Source organism: Vicugna pacos, chromosome 1, assembly GCF_048564905.1.
Source record: "Vicugna pacos chromosome 1, VicPac4, whole genome shotgun sequence".
Lineage (NCBI taxonomy): Eukaryota > Metazoa > Chordata > Mammalia > Artiodactyla > Camelidae > Vicugna > Vicugna pacos.
Genome location: NC_132987.1, coordinates 16,217,014 through 16,239,210, shown reverse-complemented (window position 1 = coordinate 16,239,210; position 22,197 = coordinate 16,217,014). Strand labels below are relative to the sequence as shown.

At 41.5% G+C, this 22,197-nt stretch overlaps 1 protein-coding gene and 1 non-coding gene across 2 annotated transcripts in view; one reads left to right on the top strand and one right to left on the bottom strand.

The window, feature by feature from the left end:
* The window catches only part of PCCB (propionyl-CoA carboxylase subunit beta), a 53,331-nt gene extending 33,719 nt beyond the window's left edge, over window positions 1-19,612 (bottom strand). The window contains exons 1-6 of the mRNA XM_006216043.4: window positions 19,341-19,612; window positions 16,884-17,003; window positions 15,704-15,772; window positions 12,805-12,861; window positions 11,176-11,289; window positions 3,491-3,601 (exon numbers count right to left, since the gene is read on the bottom strand). Of these exons, the coding sequence (XP_006216105.1) occupies window positions 3,491-3,601; window positions 11,176-11,289; window positions 12,805-12,861; window positions 15,704-15,772; window positions 16,884-17,003; window positions 19,341-19,523 (654 nt within the window). The 5' untranslated portion in view covers window positions 19,524-19,612. The remainder of the gene's footprint in view (window positions 1-3,490; window positions 3,602-11,175; window positions 11,290-12,804; window positions 12,862-15,703; window positions 15,773-16,883; window positions 17,004-19,340) is intronic.
* Window positions 8,056-8,132, top strand: TRNAA-GGC (transfer RNA alanine (anticodon GGC)). Its single transcript has one exon. It is a non-coding gene; the product is annotated as a tRNA-Ala (tRNA).
* Window positions 19,613-22,197: the final 2,585 nt, after the last annotated feature.

Here is a 22,197-nt window from a genome sequence, read left to right as displayed (position 1 = left end):
CAAGATACCTGAACACATTACAGAACAGTGTTTGATTAATGGTAAGGGCTCAATATATGTTAACTATGACTATTTGTAGGGTGAAACACATTTCCACATTCCTGATATTTTCTTACATAAAGAAACAATATAGTGTCTCTTTCCATTCTGTGGGAGGAGGAATGACTTAATAGATTGGAGAGTTCTGTAGAAGAATTATGTGTTCTGTGCTTGTATCACCTCTCACACGCACATGCACATGCACGCACATGCGCGCGCACACACACACACACACTCTCTCAGCCTGCCTTCATTCCTGGATCCTTTTTTTCTCCTTAAGGAGATCTATGGTTTTCTAGTACTGACTGTATTTGGATGAATAAACTGATGAGTAAATTACATTTATACAACAGATCTAAAATGGTATTTGCCTATTGTTTTATCCATAATAAAAATGATACTTTAAAAGAATATTCATGGCATAAAAAGAGAAACACAGACCCATGGAACAGAGTCAAGAGCCCAGAAACAAACTCTCACATATACAATCAACTCATTTGACAAAGGAGCCAAGAACACTCAATGGGGAAAAGATAATCTCTTTGATAAATGGCAGTGGGAAAACTAGATAACTGCATGTAGAAAAATGAAATTGGACCTATATCTTATACTACTCACAGAAATTAACTCAAAATGGATTAAAGACTTAAAGACCTGAAACTGTAAACTTCTAGAAACAAACATATGGGAAACACTCCCTGACACTGGTCTTGGCAATAATTTTATGGATGACACCAAAAGCACAAGAAATAAAGGAAAAATTAATAAGTGGAGCTACATCAAACTAAAAAGCTTCTGCACAGCAAAAGAAACAATCAATAAAATGAAAAGGCAACTTACTGAATGGGAGAAAATATCTGCAAATCCTGTATCTGATAAGGGGTTAATATCCAAAATACATAGAGAACTCACACAACTCAACATCAAAAAAAAAAAATCTGATTAAAAAGTAGGCAGGGGATCTCAAAAGACATAGTTCCAAAGAAAACACACACATGGTACATGAAAAGATGCTCAACATCACTCATCATCAGGGAAATGCAAATCAAAACCACAGTGAGGTTTTTAGCCTCACACTTGTCAGAATGGCTGTTACCAAAAACAACAAGTGTTAGTGAGGATGTGGAGAAAAGGGAACACTTGTGCACCGTTGGTAGGAATGTAAATTGATACAGCCACTGTGGAAAACAGTATAGAGGTTCCCCAAAAAATTAAAAATAGAACTACCATATGATCCAGTGGGATTCCACTTCTGGGTATATATACCAAGGAAATAAAATCAGGACCTCAAAGAGGTATCTGCACTCCTGTGTTCACTGCATTACTCACAATAGCCAAGATACGAAAACAACCTAAGTGTTCATCAACGGATGAGGAGATAAAGAAAATGTGACACACACATATACACACAGGATTATCCACTGGATATCCACAGTGATAAAGAAAATGTAATATAGACATACACACAGACACACACAGAGGAATATTATTTAGCCATGAGAAAGAAGGAAATGCTGCCACGTGCGACATGAATGGACCTGCAGGACATTTCACTTAGCATGTGCTAAGGAAGATAAGTCAGACAGAAAGAGACAAATACTGTACAATCTCACTTATATGTGGAATCTAAAAAAGTTTAACTCATAGAAAAAGAATGGTAATTACCAAGGACTGGGGTGGGGGCAGGATGGGGCGGGCAAGGGGAAAATAGAAGAGATGTTGGTTAAAAGATATCAACTTCCAGTTATAAGATGAATAAGTTCTGGGGACCTAAAGTACAGTATGGTGATTACAGTTAACAATATTGTATTATATACTTGAAAACTGCTAAGAGAGTAGATCTTAAATGTTCTCACCACAAAAAAGAAATGGTAATTATGTGAGGTGATGGAGGTGTTATTAGCTAACTAATGCTACTGGGGTTAACCATTGTGCAAAATGTAAGTATCAAACAACATGTACACTTTAAACTTACATCATGTTATATGTCAATTATTTCTCAATAAGACTGGGGAAATATTTTTAAAATAAGAAAAAATAGTTTAGAATAAATTCCAGCACGTCTGTAGGGAGAGGAAGAAAGGATGGCCTTAGCCAGAGGAATTGATCTCACACCTCCGTTCTTACCAGGCAGGAAGACAACTAGGGTAGCACCAGGTGGGTATGGTATATACAGATTTAGTGGGCAAAAGTTCAAGGAATTCTGCTTTGTGCAGGAAGTTAAGAGATGTGGTCACCTTTATTTTTAAAGTCCACCCTAAACTGAACATTGAACATTTAGGTTGCTTTCAATCTGTCACTAAGAATAGAAATAATTGAGTCAAGGGGTAAGCATTTTGCTAAATTTTAATTCCTTCTGTCAAACTACCCTTGAGAAAAATGTTTCCCCTTTATACTTCTATGTACATCATTTTCATATTGGATGACTCTCTCTCCTTTTTGCCCCCTAATCTGTCTTGACACTTATTGCTCATTATTGCTAAAAATATTTTAAGAGGAAAACATTGATTTTTCTGGGGGTGGTGTAGCTCAAGTGGTCGAGCACATGGTTAGCATGCATGAGGTCCTGGGTTCAACCCCCAGTAACTCCTTTAAAAATAAACACCTGATTACCTCCCCCATCTCCTGCCAAAATAAAATAATTAAATAATATGATGATAAATCAATATTTTAAAAAAATTTTTTTAAAGACTGATTTTTTAAAATTTTTTTCTTTTTTTTCAGCTTTTTTTTTTTTTTTGATGGGGGAGGTAATTAGGTTTATTTATTTTTGGAGCCGGTACCAGGGATTGAACCCAGCACCTCATGTATGCTGAGCATGCACTCCACAACTTGAGCTATACCCTCCTCCTGATTTTTTTTTTAATCAGGTTAAGGGTGATTACCCATGTATAATTTCAAACAGGCTTCATTTAAAAATAATTTTTAAAATATCATTCCATCTACATCATGTAATAAAGATATGTACCTCTCATAGTAAAGTTGGAGATCAGATTTATCATTACCATCATAGGCAAAATGTAATAAAATGGCAAACAGCGAAGAAATAAAGATGGGAATAAGAAATAACTTCCCAATAAAGCAGATTACAGAAAAACTTTCCATAAGAAACTTTTTGAATAGGATTCAGTAGTAAACAATCATCTGTCTGGGCAGAGGATAGAATCCTCTGATTACCTGAAACTCATTTGCAATTCAGATCAACAAGTAAAATCAACCACTAGTGAAGTACACAAGCACATTCTCCCACTGAGCACCGCTCCCTGCCCTGCCCAACCCCGAGCTACAGACTGCATGCAAACATTCTCTCCATCAAGACCTTATCATCACCACAATGAAAGCCAAGGAGAGTACAGATAACAAGCCAGATCTGGGTCAGGAATTATTGTTATTACAGGTGAGGTACTGCATAACACTCAAAGGGCAGGAGAACCAGGTCCTTCTTTCTTACCTTGACCATGAATGTGAAGTCTGTTAGGGCCGGGGAGTAGACAGCCCCACCAGCACATGGGCCCATGATCAGAGAAATCTGAGGGATGACTCCGGATGCCGTCACATTCCTCTGCCAAAAGAGAAAGGCAAAGGCATCTGGTTACAGAGGTGTTCAAGGCATTATCTGCAGAAAGACAGAGGCAACAATAAAAGTACATTTGGCTTTCAGTCACAGAAATTCTATCCTGGAGGCAAGAGACCTAATCTGTACAGTTTCTTTCTTTCAGAATTATATATGCAATTTCTCCCCATTACTGGTGGGATGGTTGGTATATTACTTTCTGGGGCAAATAACCTCTCCTCTTCTTGGCAAGGCAATAGTTTCCTGAAAGCTCCCTGACCAGGACATGAACTCAGAATTCTACCACTCTTACCCAAGCTCCAAACACACCTCAGGCCAGGACCCCTGTCTGCACAAAGGTGGATGGAAGGATTCATGAAAACCTTAGGCGGAACGTACAGGGCCAACACTTGTCCTGAAGCCATGACCTCCACTTGGCGCCCCTTCACATCCTCCACAGAGGGTACCCAACAGTTATAAGGCAGGGCTAAGAGGCAAGTGCTACTTTACTCTAGTCTTTAATGTCTGCCCACCCTAGACAGGGCCCAATGGGCAAAAGAGAGGTATCAGGAGCTAGAAAGTCTCCACATAGACAATGGTGTTGTGAAGGGCCAAGCCTCAGGCCACTTTCTGGGAAAAATAAGATATCCCAGGGGGCAGGAGGGCCCAGGCAAGAAAAAAGCTCAATGACTCCTTGCCCAACCCCTAGCTTTTGTTCTCTCCTGAGCCCCATCAGCTTAAGAGAAGTATGTCCCTGTCCTGGCTCTAAGCCCAATTTCTATAATTCACAGGACATAGCTCAGGACAGTACAAAGGTGCATCTCCAGAGAGGATTCTGAGAAGACGGCACAGTAGGAAGCACCAGGCATCTGTCTCCCCACCTGGACAAAAATTGCACTGTCTGATGTAACTTTTTGGAACTCTGGAGCCTCCTGAGGGCTTGCAACTTCCAGGGGAAAGATTTGGAAGGCAACTTGTGGTTAATTTCAATTTCAGCTCCCAGCACTGTAGTAGCTACCCCTAACCAATCCCTACCCTCAGGCACCAGGCATGCATTTGTGCAAGTGTTCCTAGAGCAGCTTACACAAAGGTAGGTAAAAAGGAACTGGCCCCCCAAATATCAGGGATCTATGGTCTGAGGTCCAGTTGCTGATTCTGATCAGAAGTGCAGTTCGAGAGGTAGGCAGCCTCACCCTACAGGTCAACATTACTTACATTAGGGAAATGCAAATCAAAACCAGAATGAGATACCACATCATACACATTAAGATGGCTACTATCAAAAAAACAGAAAACAAGTAGTGTTGGTGACGATGTGGAGAAATTGTGTACACTATTGATAGAACTGTAAAACGGTACAGCCACTATGGAAAACAGCATGGTGGGTCCTCAAAAATTTAAAAATAGAATTACCACATGATCCAGAAATTCTACTTCTGGTGATATACCAAAAAGAATGGAAAACAGGGTCTCAGGGAGATAATTTGTAATCCACATTCATGGCATCATTACTCACAATAGCCAAAAAGTGGACTCATCCCAAATGCCCCTCAACAGATGAATGGATAAACAAAATGTGGTATGTACACACAATGGAATATTACGCAGCCTTAAAAAGGAAGGAAATCCTGTCACATGCTACAACACAGATGAAACTTGAGACATTATGTAATAGAAAAGAACAAATCTGACTCTATATTAAATCTGTTCCTTTAGCTTTAACCACTGTGCCCTGTTTTCTAGGCTTAGTCTTGCTAGCTATGCACTCACATAAAGATAAAAAGTTGCAGAATACAGAATACCATTTTTGTTGGAGGCTTTGCAGGAGCACCATGACCTGGCCCAAGTGGACAGCTGCAGGAACAAAGAATTCCTACACCAAGAAGTTTGCAATAACCAACCACATCCCCGCCCCCCCGTTTTTTGTATGAAAGGAGTATGTATTCTGACTGGGGAAGGATGGTTCTCCAAGACATTAGTCTGCCATCCTCTCGGACTGCCAGCTTTCCAAATAAAGTCACTATTCCTTGCCCCAACACCTTGTCTCCCAATTTACTGGCCTGTCGTGTGGTGAGCAGAACAAGTTTGGACTCAGTAACAGTTATCCTAAGTGAAATAAGCCAGTCACAAAACCACAAATATTGTACAATTTTACTTATGTGAGGTGTTTGATCAAAATTATAGAGACAAAGTAGAAAGGCGGTTACTAGGGGCTGGGGAGGTGATAACACAGAGTAATTTTGTAATTTTGTAATGGGTATAGAGTTTCAGTTTTGCAAGACAAAAAGTTATGGAGATGGATAATGTTGATAATGCACATAAAATTATGAATGTATTCAACACTACTGAACTATACATTGAAGAATGTTTTCGTAAGTTTTATGTGTATTTTAACAATTATTTTTAAAAGTTGAAAAAAATTGTCCACATTTTGCAAAAAAAAAAATCAAGGTGGAGGGGTAGGCTTCCAGCTTTGACAGAGTAAAGAGTTCAGAAAATACTCTCTTCAAAAACAACTATAAAATTGGACTAAACTGTCAAAAACAAACATTTCAGGGCTCTGAAACTGGATCAAACATTAACAAACTGCAGAGTGTTTATTAATGAAAAACTGCTAACTATGAGATAAGAACAGTAGGAGTCAATGGCATTCGTAACTAAGGCTGCCACTGTTGCCCACACGAGCTCAGGATGTCCTTCAGGGTGAAAGAAAACACCAGATGGTAATTCAAATCCACAAGAAGTAAGAACTCTAATGGTAAATATGTAGCTAAATCTACAATACTGCATAAATATAGTTCTCTTTTCTTGATAAGTCAAAAAACATGACTGCATAAAGCAAAAGTTGTAACACTTTGTAGCTGGGCTAATAATAACATCAGGTATGTAACAATAACAGCACAAAGAAAGCGGGATAAAAATGGAGCTATATTGGACCAAAGTTCCTATATTTTACCAGAATTAAGTCAGTATTAATTTGAAGTAGATTGATACATTTACATATTGTAACCCTTAGAGTAAACACTTAAAAAAAATCTCAAATGCAGTTTTAAAAAGTCAGAAATTGCAAAGGTACATTAAAAATATGTGTTTACCATAAAAGTTGAGTGATGTCACTATGATGGAACAGGAAGTTCTGAAGAATCCATCCCTCCAACAAAACAACTACTGAGCTGGCAGGAACTGTCTGAAGCAACTATTTTGGAACTCTGGAGTCTAGGGAAACATGTAGCTTCCAGGGGAGTATTTCCTGAAGAAGTAGGTAAATTTCCGTCCATTTCCACATTTAGCATAGTAGCTAACATCCCCCAGCCTACAACCCTGTGGCAGGCAGCCACAGAGATTGGCAGCGTGTATTCCAGTATGGGTAGCTGGTGTCAGGGTAGGCAAAAGGGCCCTGTCCTCCAAAAATCAAGGTTGTGTGTTTTGAACAGGGGTTTTGATCATTGAGGATCAAGCACAGAGGCTGACCACTGTTTTAACCCTGGCAGGTTCAAGCAGTTTCCCAGGTGAGTTGGGATTTAAAGAGACAGTTCATCTCTTCTGCGAGCCAGACATTTAAGGAAATCTTCGTCAGGTCACCGGGTGACTGCGGAGACAATGGAACTAAAATTTCAGTGACCACACAATATGAAACGTGTTTTGCAAAAATAGGTTGGAAAAGTCACAGATAGATAGATCCAACCCCCAACAAGCAAAAATCAGCGATCTCTGAGAAGTGGGAGAATTAGATTTCCAACATTACCAAATGTAACTCAATTTCCAGTACTTGACCAAAAAACAATCACTGAACACACAAAGAAACAAGCTAGTATGGCCCAGTCACAGGGGAGAAAAAAGAATCTGACAAAAACCATCCCTGGGGAAGCCCAGACATTGGCATTATGAGTCAAATATGTTATATATGAACTGTCTTAAATGTGTTCAATGAGCTAAAGGAAATCACAGGAAAAAAACTAAAGGAAATCAGGAAAACGATGTCTGAACAAAATGAGAATGCCAGTAAAGAAATAAAAATAGAAAGAGAAATCAAGCAGAAACTCTGCAGTTGAAAAGTACAGTAACTGAAACGAAAAGCTGACTTAGAGGCGTTCAACAGCAGATTTCAGCAAGCAAGAGAACTTCAGAGAACTTGAAGACAAGACAACTGAAACTAACCACTCTGAAGAACAGAAAAAAAAAAACATCAGGAGCTGAGTGACCTCTGAGAAAGCATCAAATGTACCAACATACACATTATGAGACTATCAGGAGAAAAAGTGTGCTTCCGATGTAAAATAAGCATACAGGTCAACAGAAAATAATTGAGCCCACGAATAAGCCCTTACATAAATTTATGGTCATTTCATTTTCTTTCTACCGAAGTACCAAGACAGTCAAATGGGGAAAGTCATGTCAATAAATGGTGGTGGGATAGGATGTATTTAGACCCTGACCTCATAGCATACTCAAAAATTAACTCAGGAGGCAGCATATAGCTCAGTGGTAGAGTGTGTGCTTGGCATGCACAAGGTCCTGGGTTCAATCCCCAGTACCTCCATTAAAAAAATAAATAAACCTAATTATATCCTCCCTCAAAAACAAACAAACAAATATTTTTATTTAACTCAAAAGATATCTCAGACCTAATATGAGAACCAAAACTTATAAAACTCCATGAGGGGAAAAAAAAAAAAACTCCAGATAAAATCTTCATGACTTTGGATTGGGCAGAATTCTTACAGATGACAACAGAAGCATGATCCACAAAAGAAAAACACTGATAAACTGGACTTCAAAATTTCAAACTTTTGCACTTCAAATGCTACCATTAATAAAAAGGCACAGACTGGGAAAAATATTTGTAAGTCATATATCATCCATTAGAGGACTTGTATCCACATTATATAAAGAGCTCTTATAAGTCAAAAACCCAATTACAAAATGAGCAAACAAACATTCCAGTAGATATACAAATGACTAACACATACATGAGAAGTTACTCAACAGGATTAGTCAGCAGGGAAATGCAAATTAACATTAAAGGAGGTACCACTACATACCACTGAAACAACCATAATGAAAAAGGCTGACAATACTAAGTGTCAACAAGCATATGGAGAACTTGAAACCCTCAATATGTGGCTTGTGGTTAATGTAAAACGGTAGCTACTTTGGGGAAAAAACTGGCAGTTTCTTAAAAAGTGATATATAAACTTATCATAGTGAAACTCAGCAGGAACCTGTGGGGTCCTCCCAAGTACAAAGGCCTTTCTGTGTGCCCCATTTCTTGTTTATAGGAAAAAAGTTTCAGCCTTCTAGGCCTTCCAAGAGTTTCAAAGAGCAGATTCAAACAGTTACTAATTAGGGGAATGAGGGAATGCAGAAAGAAAACAATGGTATGGCATGGAGACTGGGCCTGCTTCCTTTTGGAGGGGGATGTGCATAATGACTTGATACATATCTCTGAGTTCTTCTACTGGAACTAAGGCTCCCACCAAGTGGAGGATGGTAAATTCAGGCTGAGCACAATCCCTGGACCCCAGACTAGTTGGAACTAGAGGCTGATGACTGAGATTCCCAAAACACCACCTTATTACTCCACCACTAACCAATCAGAGGAAGGTCACACACCTGCCTACTCCCTCACCTTCCCCTTAAAAATTCTCCCCTGAAACCCAGCAGGGAGTTTAGGTCGTTTGAGCATGAGCTGCCCCATCCTCCTTCCTTGATCCTACAATAAACCTTTTTCTGATCCAAACTTATTTTGGTTTCTTTGGCCTCACTGTGCATGGGCGCAGGAACTTACGTTTGACAACAATTTGACCCCAACAATTCCACACTTAGGAATCTACTTAAGGGTTATGAAAATGTATGTCTGCTCGTTGAGTTATATACAAATGTTCATAGCATTATTTATGATAGTCAAAAAGTAGAAACAACCTAAATGTCCAACTAGTGGGTGGATTAACAAAATGAGGGATATCTAAATACTATTCAGCAATAAAAAATAAACCATTGATACATAGTACAATATGAATGAACCTCAGAAATATTATGTTCAGTGAAAAGATTCAAATGCAAAAACTGTAGAGGCAGAAAGCTGATCACTGGCTCCCTAGGGCTGGGTAGGAACTGACTGCAGGCAGGTAGGAGGGATCGTTTTGGAGGGAAAAACTCTAAGTCAGAGGTTATGGTGATAGTTGCACAACTCTAAATTTATTACAAATTGTTGAATTGTACACTTACAATGGGTGGATTTTATGGTTTATAAATTATACTTCAAGAAAGCTGTTTTTAAAATATCAAAGTCATGGAAGACAAAGAAAAACCAAGGAAATGCTCCAGATTAGAGATGAAAGAGATATGACAACTAAAGACAGCACTTAATCCTGGATTGGATGGGAGGAATAACTATAAAGGCCTTTATTTGGATATTTAATGAAATATGAATACAAACCATGAGTAAGAGTAATATTAATAAATCAATATTGTTTCCCAATTATTATACTGTTTATACAAGAGAATGTCCTTATTCTTGGAAGACATACAATGAAGGATTTAAGAGATAAAGGAGGCACAGTCTCCAATTTACTCTCAAATGTTTTGGAAAAATGCAACATGCAAGTATGTACATATGGAGAGAAAATGATACAGCAAATGAGCAACATGTAAATAACTGGTGAATGTGGGTAAAGGACACGTGGGAGTTCTTTTGCTCCCCAGTGGGTGATCCCCAGAGCTCAAGTTTAAAGATTAAAAAGTAGGTTTACGATCTACAAAGCGCCTTCTCAAGTAACATATGTGCTCCCACAACTAGCAGAGTATGGTACACAAAGTAAGTACACATTTTTCTGACCGATCACAAAATGCAGTGGCCGAAAATAAAACCCTCATAAGCCTGCAGCCCAGGGGAAGACCAGAGCAGCTGGCCTGATTAGAAACAATGTCTGCCTGTCTCTGTCCTTCCTTCCCTCCCCTCCCTGGAAAGGCTGATCTGTCCCTTTTCTCAAGTTTCTGTCTGGCAGTGTCTCTCCCTCACCCCAATCTCCCGTACTGTACTCTCACGACATACTTCCCACTTCACATATTTTCCACTTCAAGTAACACATTTAATTTTTGTTTCTTTTCACCTCTTTCTCGTCTAGTTTGCAAGAAAAAGCAGAGAGATACCAGAAATGATGTTCACCAAATGCTTCTGCATTGGTGGGATCTGGGGTTTCTTTCTTCTTTATATCACAGCTTGAAATTTGTGTAATGACCTTGCAGTGTTTTAACCAAAAAAGTACTGCTTTTTTTAAATTTCTCATTCTAGCAAATCAGCTCATTTGAACCTTTTACATTCCCTCTTCTTTGCTTTTAGAAAAAATAAAAATTTAAGTGATTTCTTTCCTGACTGATCTTTGTTTTCCCCTAAGGCCTCTATGAGAGAAAAAGGAAACCCTGCCCACCTAGTCTCTTGCCTTCATCCACCCTTCATGCCACCCTCAGCAACACAGAAGGAGCCACAGAACACAATGAGGAGAGATGAGGAGGCTCTGACCAGGACACTGCTTAGGGAACTAAGCCCTGCACTCTTTTATTCTCGGTTAAGGGTTTCTCACCAGAAAGATGTCTGCGTAACCAGCCAGAGACTCTACTCCCTCTTGGATCCGTGCGCCCCCAGAGTCATTCAGTCCAATCACTGGAGCCCCCACTGTCATGGCTTGGTCCATGATCTGAGACAGCAGAGAAATCTTTTGTGAGAAAACTGATCGTGCTATGAAAAGCAGCATTTACAAAGCACTACAGTGGTTTTCTGGAAAACTGTTCTGAGTGTACTTTTCAGAACTGGCTTCATTCCCCATGATGACTGGGTACCTTCATGGAAGACAGAGAATCAGATATTTTAAGTGCTGATTTGGGGAGGGATATAACTCAGTGGTAGAGCACATGCTTAGCATGCATAACGTCCTCAGTTCAATCCCCAGACCATCCACTGAAAATAAATAAATAAACATAATTACTTCCCATCCCAAAGAAAAAAAACAAAATGGAATAAAGTTAAATTTTTTTAAGAAAATTTTTAAAAAATAATAATAAAGTGCTGATTAAAGCTCCCCAAGACCCAAAACACTTTCCATTAGCAGGGGATAAGACTGTTTATGGAAATGATTTCTAGAGCCACAGGCCCAGGCTATATTTTTTCAGCACCCAGTTTTGTTCCCAATTACTCTTTTGAAAGAACTGAGGATAGCAGGCAGAATGGCAAAGTAGTACTTCTGTGAAAGTAAATGTGGATCTATCTATTAACCTGAGGTCAGGCTCAGGCCTTTTCCTTCTAATGAGAGATCTTCCTCCTTGGCAGCCTAAGATGAGCAACATTTCTAATAGTCCTTGAGGATTTACAAAGCACTTTCCCCTCCATTATCTCATTTAACCGTCATAACCATCAGAAGCCTGTCACATAAAACGCAGCAAAAGGAGAAAAATTAAGGTTTAGAAGTTAAGGGACTGGCCCCAGGTCTCAGGAGGAACGTATGATAGGACCATGCCTAGAAGTCAGGTATTCAACTCTACGTTTATTCTCTGAATATGATTTACACTTTCATTCGCCTCCAGATCCTCTCATCTCCAACAGTATTTTTTAAATACCGTCACCTGAACTGCTCTGTTAGCACCTGGACTCTCCACCTAGACCAGGGGTTCTTTACTTGGGGTCCTAAGAACCCTAAAAGGACTGTGAATAGATTTCAGGGAGTCCATGAACTTGGAGGGGAAATTTTACATCTTTATTTTTAACCACAGGAGTATTAGAAATACCTGTGACTTTGTCATCAATAAAAGCCACAGATTTTTGTCACATTAAAAGTTGCAGCATGCTTACTTTGAAATTACAGCATTTATCCACTGCTAAACCTTATTATTTAATGCATTAATTAGTAAGGACACATATATATTACAAATGTGATTTTTTAATATTTTTAATCCGTTGTAATCCTACATATTTTATTTTACGCACATATAAAAATGAGGGTCCAGGCTTCACCAGTCTGCCAGAGGGATCCATGGTAGAAAAAAAATGTTAAGAACTCCTGCTCTGGACTGAAGGCACCTTCAGGTCAGCTCCACATCTTGCACACCTCTGCCCCACCCCATGTATCCAGCTCAGTATTTTGTACCCCAACCCTATTCAACATGCACCGTGTGACTGATGAAAAGTACTGAGTTTGTTTTCAATATTAAATACTTACTTTGCAGATCTTTTGAGCATGTGCTCCTGACAGACTGCCTCCAAAAACTGTAAAATCCTAAGAAGAAAACAATCAAAAAAATAATATACAGTGACTAGTCAGAGAGGAACAGCCAGTAGGAGGAGAAAATGGAAAATTCATATATATAAAAGTTTTTAAACGATTTTCAGAAGTTTAAAAAATTAGGGGAAAGGTTTGACTTGTAAATTACTCCATAGAATGAGTAGTGAATAACATATCTTAAAGGGAGTTCGTGTATTGTGAAGAGCAAAAGACCTGGTCTTTGCTCTACAAAAATGACTTGCACCTGAGGAATGGAAAACTTCTCGTAGAATTAACCCAAAAAATCAGATTCTGTGGATGTCAAACAGGCATTTCTATCACTAGGAAATATTTGCTGTTTTGACAAGGGAGGTGAAAAAAGTGAATCAGTGCTTCCTCTTGCTTAAGGATTTTTATTACCTTCTGATGTAAAAAGCTTCTTATAGGAATGACCCCCTTCCTAAAACCCCCTCTAAAAGATAGTGGAGAATTAAAGACAGATTCAGCCCATGAGGACAAAAAAGGAAAACAGCAGCAGAAGAGAGACTGAATACAGGGAACTGAAACCACAAGAATATCTGATTTAGAGCAAATGGAAGCTTTTACACCTGCGGAGGGAGTGACCGCAGGACAGGACAATCCAGGAACAAGGAAAGTGCCACTGAAAAAACAGACTGATGGAAGTCTGTGTTAGGAGCAATTAGACCCCACAGGGCCTTTCCTTCACCTTGAGAGGAGAAAGTAGGTTTAATTTCTAAAGAAACTTAACCATTGGGACTCTGAACTCACAATCACCAGCCACGAAAGAAGGCAATGGTAAGGCTTAAACAGGTGAGGTTAAGAGCCTGTAAAGTGAATGATTAGCCAGCGCTGGCCCTGCCTCCTCCTTCCTTCCCCCCACCAACACACCTACAGCCAATTATCATAAAAAAGACAGACTGCTTCTCTGGAAAAAAGAAGTTCCCCCCAGAAAAAAAGCCTACAGATATTAACATTTGGGGGAGCACTACAAAAAAAAGCTGGCTCATCACTCCTCCCCCTCAGTATCCTTCAAGGCCTATTTCACATGCCCCATTTTCTCTAAAGCTTTCCCCAAACAGAATGTGATCTTCCCTTGTCCTGAGAACTTCCCAGGAACCTCTCTCACCCTATCTGTGACTGCAGTCACTCCTGCTCTGCCCCATTCGGCTTACAAAATGATTGGCTTCTTCAGGGCAGGAAGTGTCTCAGTCATCTCCATCTCCACCTCCCCCTCACTTCCACCCAAACCCATGGGCATAAGAAGTGCTCAAAAGTATCAATTCAGTGAACTTTTGTAGCTGCTTGATAGTTAAGAGAACACAGTGCCCACAAAGCACAATAACCTTCTTTGTTCGGCTACCTTGTTAATGGTTCCTTCTGTACAATTTTTTGCCTAGCTCTCATAAATTACAAAAAGTAGAGACGATCCCTTCCAGTTATGCATTTGGCAGACTCATTTATAGCAGTTTTAAAACATTTCAAAGGTAATTCTGTTAGCAGACAAGCGCTGTCTAAATAAATTTAAAATTAATCTAGGAAGGGTATAGCTCAAGTAGTGGAGTACATGCCTAGCATGCACAAGGCGCTGGGTTCAATCCCCAGTACCTTCATTAAAAATAAATAAATTAAAAAAACTAATTACCTCCAACTGCTGCCCCCTCCCAAAAAAGAACAGAACGTTTTATTAAAAAAAAGTAAAATTAATCAAGTATAATTATTTTAATGTCAAACAGAAAACATTTTAGGTTCCTAAACAAGCTGTATGCCTTTAAAATCTGTGAGAGAAACTAAATATTTAGAATTATATATATATATGTCCATCCCTTAGTGGGGGGGTAAAAATAAAACATGAAAGAGTATTAGTTTTCTATTGCTGCTGTAGTTACCACAAATTCAGTGGCTTGAGACAACACACATTCATTACCTTACATTTCTGTAAGTTAGAAGTCCTACATGGGTCTCACTGGGCTAAAATCAAAGTCAGCAGGGCTACGCTCCTTTGTGAAGGCTCCAGAGGAAAATCTGTTGTCTTATCTTTTCCACCTTCTAGAATCCTTCCCTCATGACCCCGTCCTCTACCTTCTAAGCCAAAACCGCAGGCCAACTGCTTCTCACACAGCATTAATGACCTCACCTTCTGCCTCTCTCTTCCACTTTTAAAGACCTTTGTGATTACACTGGGTCCACCTGGATAACCCAAACTAATCTATTTTAAGGTCAAGTGATTAGTAACATTAATTCCATCTGCAAACTTAATTCGCCTTTGCCAAGTAAAATAACATGTTCACGGGTTTCAGGGATTAGGACTTGGACATCTCTGGGGACCATTATTCTGCCTACCACATTCTCCTATGGCCTCTGTGTGAAGAAACTATCTGTCCTGATGGGGCCTAATAAAACTTGTTTGAATACCTTATGAAAGCCCAAAACTCAAAGGCTTATGATTTTAAGAATCAAACCCCCTCTGCCCCAGCTGCAACCACTGCACTCTCTCAGGGCCACACACGCTGCCCAAGACACGGCTGCCCTCCAGCCACACACCTAACCTGCCAAGGGAAATCTCACGCACTTGGAATAAACTCCTGGTTCCCGGGACTTCTTCTTTACTACTGCCCTGTGATCCTCCCCCAGACTAAGGATTCTTTCTCCCTTTAAAAAAAAAAACAAACAAACACATAGTGTAATACTCTGGACATGATGCACTGAAAAACAAAGTAATTCCCTCATCTGCCCCAACTACAGGCAAGTCTTTATTCCCAAGGACTATTTTCTTCTCACATATTTTGCTCCTGGGTCTACCTGCAAAGAAAGCTCAGCCAATTAGAGTAAGAAATACCTGACTGAAGACATAAACTAATCTTCCATTGATTCGACCCCGTCCGGTGACCACACTGTCTCCAGGAAACTACCAAAAAAATAGAAAAACAAAGGTTAAAAAACCCCAAATACTTCTCTTAATGAATTTGGTAATTAAGCCCCAATGAAAGACCCCTTCCTAAAAAAAAAAAAAACCCACCCCAAATTCCTTAAAATTCAAAATGAATAAAGAACATGAAGGAACTTTCCACACACTTAGCTCTGCAACATCAAGCGCTGAGCTACAGCTTCATCAATAGGAGTGAAGAGCACTGTAGTTTTGGGCCTCATCCTCCTTCCTAAAAGCAGACCAATCAGGGGAACCTCTATGTCTGCTACTACCAAACGTGCACAGAAGGGAGAAGGACATATAAAGAAACATGGTGGGGGTGGGTACAGCTCAGTGGTAGAGTGCATGCTTAGCATGCATGAGGTCCTGGGTTCAATCCCCAGTACTTCCACTAAAAAAAAAGAAAAGAAATATGGCAATTTCTACAAAGCCACACACCTCACCCCCAAACCTTAAAAAGGCAAATCTATCATTTGGCTTGGAATTCTGGCAGTCACTATGTGGCCCATAATGGCTCAAATGGAGCCAGCTAGTTAGGTGCCAAGGTTACAAATCTTTGGTCAGAGACCTGAAGAAAACTGACCAAAAGTGAGTCCAAAGAAGCCTGTGCAGCACAGAGAACATCCAACTGAAGAAATAAATGTCAGTGACTCTAACCTCCAAAACTCCAAGGCATAAAACTTGAAATATGTCAAAAGAGGAGAATGGTTAGTCTTTAGGGGTCCCTGGTGCCTAGGCAGACCAGGACACAATCAAAACACATTCCCAATTTCTCTTCCAAGTTTGTCATTCTATACCTACAAGAACTCTGAACCCACACCAGAGCCCCAGGAGCTGGGCCAGAGTCACCCTGTACAAGGTATGAACAGTCCACCCACATTCCTTCATCTGCAGACAAAGGTGAGTGGGGAACCTGGAGGCCCCAACAGTGCTTCTCAAGAGGTATTCTGAAAATTCCAGGGTCCCACACTTGAAAATTTTTCAATATATCCTTAGTCCCAGAAGAACTTCATTAGTCTAATAGGTAGACCAGCAGGATCGTAGCCGGTAAGTGCAATTTGAAGGCTCGCAGCACCATGTAAACAGATACCTTGTTCTTATCAGCAGCCATTCCAAAATCTGCACATCTGTGTTCCACAAACATGTCGCTCTCAATAAAACTGCCAGGGTCCAGCAAGAGACTGATCCGCTCTCTGGCAGTTAGCTTTCCCTAAAAGGCAACAAAAGTCACTTAGTGATGTCATCATAGACAAAGTCAGTAAGCAAGGAGTGTTCATGGGAGGGCCAGGAGGACCCGTGTGCCTGTGCCTCACGTGACAGCCTCTATTCCACCAGCTTGCCCAAGAGACAGGGGTTATCAGTAGAATTCAGCCAGTAAGGAAACCAGGCAGACTGGTGCTCCAGGAGCCACTAACTGTGGAAGGCAAACAAGGGAGTGGAAGGAAAAGGTGGAGAAAGGTGGGGGTAAGGAGAGCCTGATCCTGAAACAAGATAACTAGTTCCACAAACATTTACTGGAGACCTAAGGAGCAATAAAAGAAGAATGGAGAAGCAGGAGGTGGAAAAGTAAAGGAGGCTTTGTGAAGGGTCTGGGGCTACATCCCCAGATTCACAGGCTTCTTCCACTGAAGCTCACCTCACTAGGGTCCAGCCCCAAGGACACTTCCAGGACTACTTCCTGGTTTCTCTCCTGCCTCCTCCATGGACTTCTCCTGCTATCCTATATTAGTGGACCTGACACCTGATAGTGACTCCGTGATACAGAGACAACCCCACAGCAGGGAGTGGCTGAGTAGAAAAGAAGTGGGACAGAGTGCTAAAGAGCTCACTGGAGAGGAGTGAAAAAAATACTTCTTGGGGGAGGAGGGGGTTGGAGACCTCAAACCATCAAAAGCTTCCACTGCTTGGGCTCCCAAACCCTTAGACCAAGCCAAACATCTGGGCTCATTGCCTTGCCCCCTTCCCCAAGAAAAAAAAACACCTCAAATTCGCTGTATTTTCCTTTTAAGAAAGCAGCCAAAGCCAGTGAGGTCATTTTAAAACAAAAAGGCAATCCTATACACCATTGTATAAAACAACTTTTCAGGAAAGCAATTTGGCAATATATATCAGAGTGTTAAAAATATTCCTATCTTCTGACCCAGTAATTCCATTTCTGGGAATCTATCCTTTGGAAGTAGTCCAAAAATTGTGTAAAAGGGGGTGGTATGAGAGATTTAAACCAAGTCAGCCTCCTGACTAAGTCAGCTTTGGCAAAAGAAAGTTTCTGGAGGCTGCATCTAAACCCAATAGGATTTGCCTGTAAATGAGTGGGGATGATGTTCCAGGGAGGGACTGAGCAAGAAGGCCCCAAAAGAAAGCATGCAGGGAGCACTGACAGGCCTTTCCAGAGGATGATCTAAAGTTCCCTCACCACAGACCAAGCCACCCCAGGAGAGGGAGAAAGAGCACTCCCAGCACCACACACTATCAACCAAATTCACATCCCACTCCCAAATAACAAAAAAAGGCTGTTACCTTCAGGCCCTTGTCAAATGGGCATTTACAACATCTAAATCAATACTTCATTTTGACTTTAAAAAGGGCTAGTGCAAATCTCACTGAAGACCCCACCTGCCCCACGCTTGTGAGTTATGCCTCGGTGCCCTTCGCCTCTAAGAATTTCACTTCTGCACCTTCCAAATTGGTTATTTAACTCATCCAGTACATCAGTCCAGGCTCATACATGCCCCACACGCACTGAGCAAGCCCAGCTTCAAGTCCCAGGTCACAATCTGGGCCTCATTTTCTTCTGCTACTCAGTGGTCCACGCAGCATCTCTCTGATTCTCGCCTCAAAACGCAGGCGGTGGCTGGCAGTGCCTCAGCTGCTCAATCCGCCAAACAGCCAGAGTAACCTGAGCACTGGCAGAAAAAACGTCTGCTTCTAAAGCGTGCCTTTCCTACCCAGCAAGCAGGTCGATGCACGCTGAGACCCTAAAGAGATTCAGCTGGCATTCTGAGGGCAGAGTTTCCACAAGTTCCTTGCGCACACCACACCCACCCCACGTTAACCTGAGTCTGCCTATTTAACCTCCCCTGCCAAATGCCTCGATTTTCTTGTTTCCATAATGGAGCGAGAACCTATCACCCATCTTTCAAGAGACATAAGAACAAGATTTTTTTTCTTTAATTAAGGGCCTATCATTATTTCACTATCTTATCTAGTCATACTGTGAGAGGAGAATCATTACTATCTTCTATTTAGAACAAACTGACTCCTAGAGAGTAACTTGTACAAAAGTTTATAGCTTTTAACTGGTGAGCCGCTGGAGCCTAGCCAGGCACGTCTAAAATTCCAAAGGGAAAGCAGAGCGTGACAAAGCACAATGCTGCTTGTCCTGGTTTTACCTGCCTCTTGGTGAAAGGCAACAGGTTCACAAGGTGAACATCCTCGGGCCCGCCCCGCCCTTCGCGGCATCGCGCTGATTGGCTGGGAGGGGAGCCGCGCACGCTATGATAGGTCCGGAACGCCGGGGCGGGCTCCCCTGGGCCCCCTCAGGACTCACTCGCTTATGCTGCGCATCGATGCGGCGCTGGCCTCCTCCCAGCAGTGCGGCTTGGCGCTTGTTCTCGATACGCTCGTTAACCGAGACAGGCTGGGTGCATAGGCTGCGCACTGCGGCGCGGAGACCTCTCACTGCAAATCTGAGCCTGGCTCCGGCCGCCGCCACCAGTACTGCCGCCGCCATTTTCGCTCTGCCTGTTTGCCCGCAGCCGGCGCACTTAAGTGCGCATGTGCGTCAAGTGGGCTCGGCGGAATCTGCGCCTGCGCAGCGTCGGGACGTAGGGAACCTGTGTGTGGGCTGGAATGCTCAGCGCGCTGAGGAAGACCGGAGAGTTCGAGACCCAGGGCTGCGCTAGAGCATCACCTTGAGACGTGTGAGCCCAGCCAGCCGATACTGTGCCCGCCAGGCTGCACAGAAGAGGGGCTTAGTTGCTTTTCTCTGGCTACCTCCACCCCTAGTTTTTGTCTTCCCACTTCCTCCAGAAAATGAATAGAAGAGTTAACCAACATTTACTGAACGTTGTTCCCAGTGTTGCTTTAAGCATTTACCTATATTAGCTTATTATCTGATTTCATAGAGGAGGCAAATGAAGCACAGAAAGCTAGAGTGGTTTGATCCGGCCGAGACCAAATATGTGGTAGAATGAGGATTATCACGGAAATGTATTATGTGCTGCTCACTGAACACAGTAATTCGTCGTCACCTAAAAGCGAATTGGAAATGAAAACTTTTCAGATTCTCAAAGTCCACCCCAAATCTACTAAATCAGAAATATCTGAGGATGCGGCCAGCGATCTATTTCAACAGATGGTCCCTAGGTGATTTTGATGCTTGCTAGACTTTGAGAACCACTGCCTTAAGGATTTAGAACTGAACTGTTGGGAGCTTGTCCATCTGTTTCCCAGGAACAGGCAGCTCTTCGAAGCAAAGAACAAAGTGCGTCTTTCACATTCTTAGCCACAGAAAATTGTAGCTAACTGTTTGATTATTAACCCCTCCAAGCTCCATCTCACAGCCAGGGCCTTGATAAAGTCCAAGATTCTAACATTAATACAATTAAATTAAGCAAACATTCTTGAGCAGCTACTGTGTGCGAAAAACTAACCACCAGCACTTACTACCTTTCATGGAGTAGTAAAGGGAAGCTGAGGGTCTAAGGCTTGAAGTAATATGGTTGGACAAAGCACACCTGCATCTCTTTGACTCATGGTAGATGCTCTTGGCCCGGCATTTGAGTCCCTGCTTTAAGGACCTCACCAACCTAGAGAGTTAGACAAAGGACTGGCCTGGTGGCACAGGGGAGAATTGGGGCAAACTGAGTGTGTCAAGGAGAGTATCTCTGAGAAGGTAACAGCATACCAGAGAATAGGAGTAATGGCATATTCAGATTCACAGACATGGTTGTGTCCCCAGCTTGTGGGAGAATTGTGGTAAATGAGCCTAGAAAGCAGTTAAGGAGTTACAGTGTGAAGAATTTTGCCATATTCAGATATTAGGACTTTATTTGGGCTGGGGGCAGTGGGACTCCTTTGTCCTAAAGTGTTTGCATGTCCATCTCCTGTGGCACAGCTCGTCCTGTATTAATGTTGTTTAGCTCTCTTCCCAGTTAGATTCCCAGGCCAGAGGGCAGGGACCATGACTGGCTTGCTCACCACTGTGGCCCCTGCTCTTGGAACAAGGTGCAATACATAGGAGGCCTTCAGAAGGTATTTGTGGAATTGAATTGAGCCAGCAAATAGACAATTGCATGTGGCCCAAGAGCCTAGGGTGGGTGGGAGGAGGGGGAGGATTGAACTACTTGGTAATTGCTCTCTAGAATCCTCCCATGCTCTGGGCTATTTTCCTGCCCCTAGTCCTCCTCACTGGGTTACTATGTTTGAGTTATTTCTCCAGTTTGGGACAGTAGTCACCCCAATCTGGTCATTCTACCCTTGTCAGTGACCACTGTCAGCAGAAACGGGTGAAATGGAAGGAAGGGGTAAATTTGGAAGGGTTCACGCATATTTGAGAGAGTGTGTTAGTCTGGGTCTTCAGAGAAGCAGCGGCCAAGAGGGGAATTAAATATTTAAGAAATCAATTAGGGGACTACCTGTGAGAGAAAATGGGGCAGCATCTGGGAGAGGTATCAATCAGGTTGCAGTGCAAGTCTGACACCCCCCAATCAAGGAGAACGAGAAGGAAGAAAGGTAACTAGGAGCTTTTTAGATTACTGTGCAATTTTAAGGAAAGTTCAGCCAGGCTGTCCAGGAGGCCTTGAGCCAAAGTATTCCTGCCCCTGTTTGGCTGGGAGCAGCCCATGAGAGGTGTGACCTCAGTGCAAAATTCAGCAAATTCAGAACAATAGCTGGGGCTCTCAGTCAATTACACTTGATGCAGTCCAGGTGTCTTCTCACCTTAGAGTTATGCGTGGGTGGGAGTAAAGGGTGTTAGACGAAATTTTGGAGAGCAGCTGCCATCCACGTGGGGAAAGACAATTTTTTAAATGTTTCTTGTGCATTATGAATGCACTTCTCCCTTAGCGTTTTATTTTTAAAAAACGAAGAAAAAAATGCAATACTTTATTTTTATTGAAGTATAGTCAGTTTACAATGTGTCAATTTCTGGTGTAAAGCATAATGTTTCAGTCATACATGTACATACATATATTCCTTTTCATATTCTTTTTCATTATAAGTAACTACAAGATATTGAATATAGTTTCCTGTGCTGTACAGTTGGACCTTGTTGTATATCTATTTTATGTACAGTAGTTGGTATCTGCAAATCCAAACTCCCAATTTATCCCTCCACCCTTACCTTTCCCCACTGGTAACCATAAGTTTATTTTCTATGCCTGAGTTCGTTTCTGTTTTGTAAA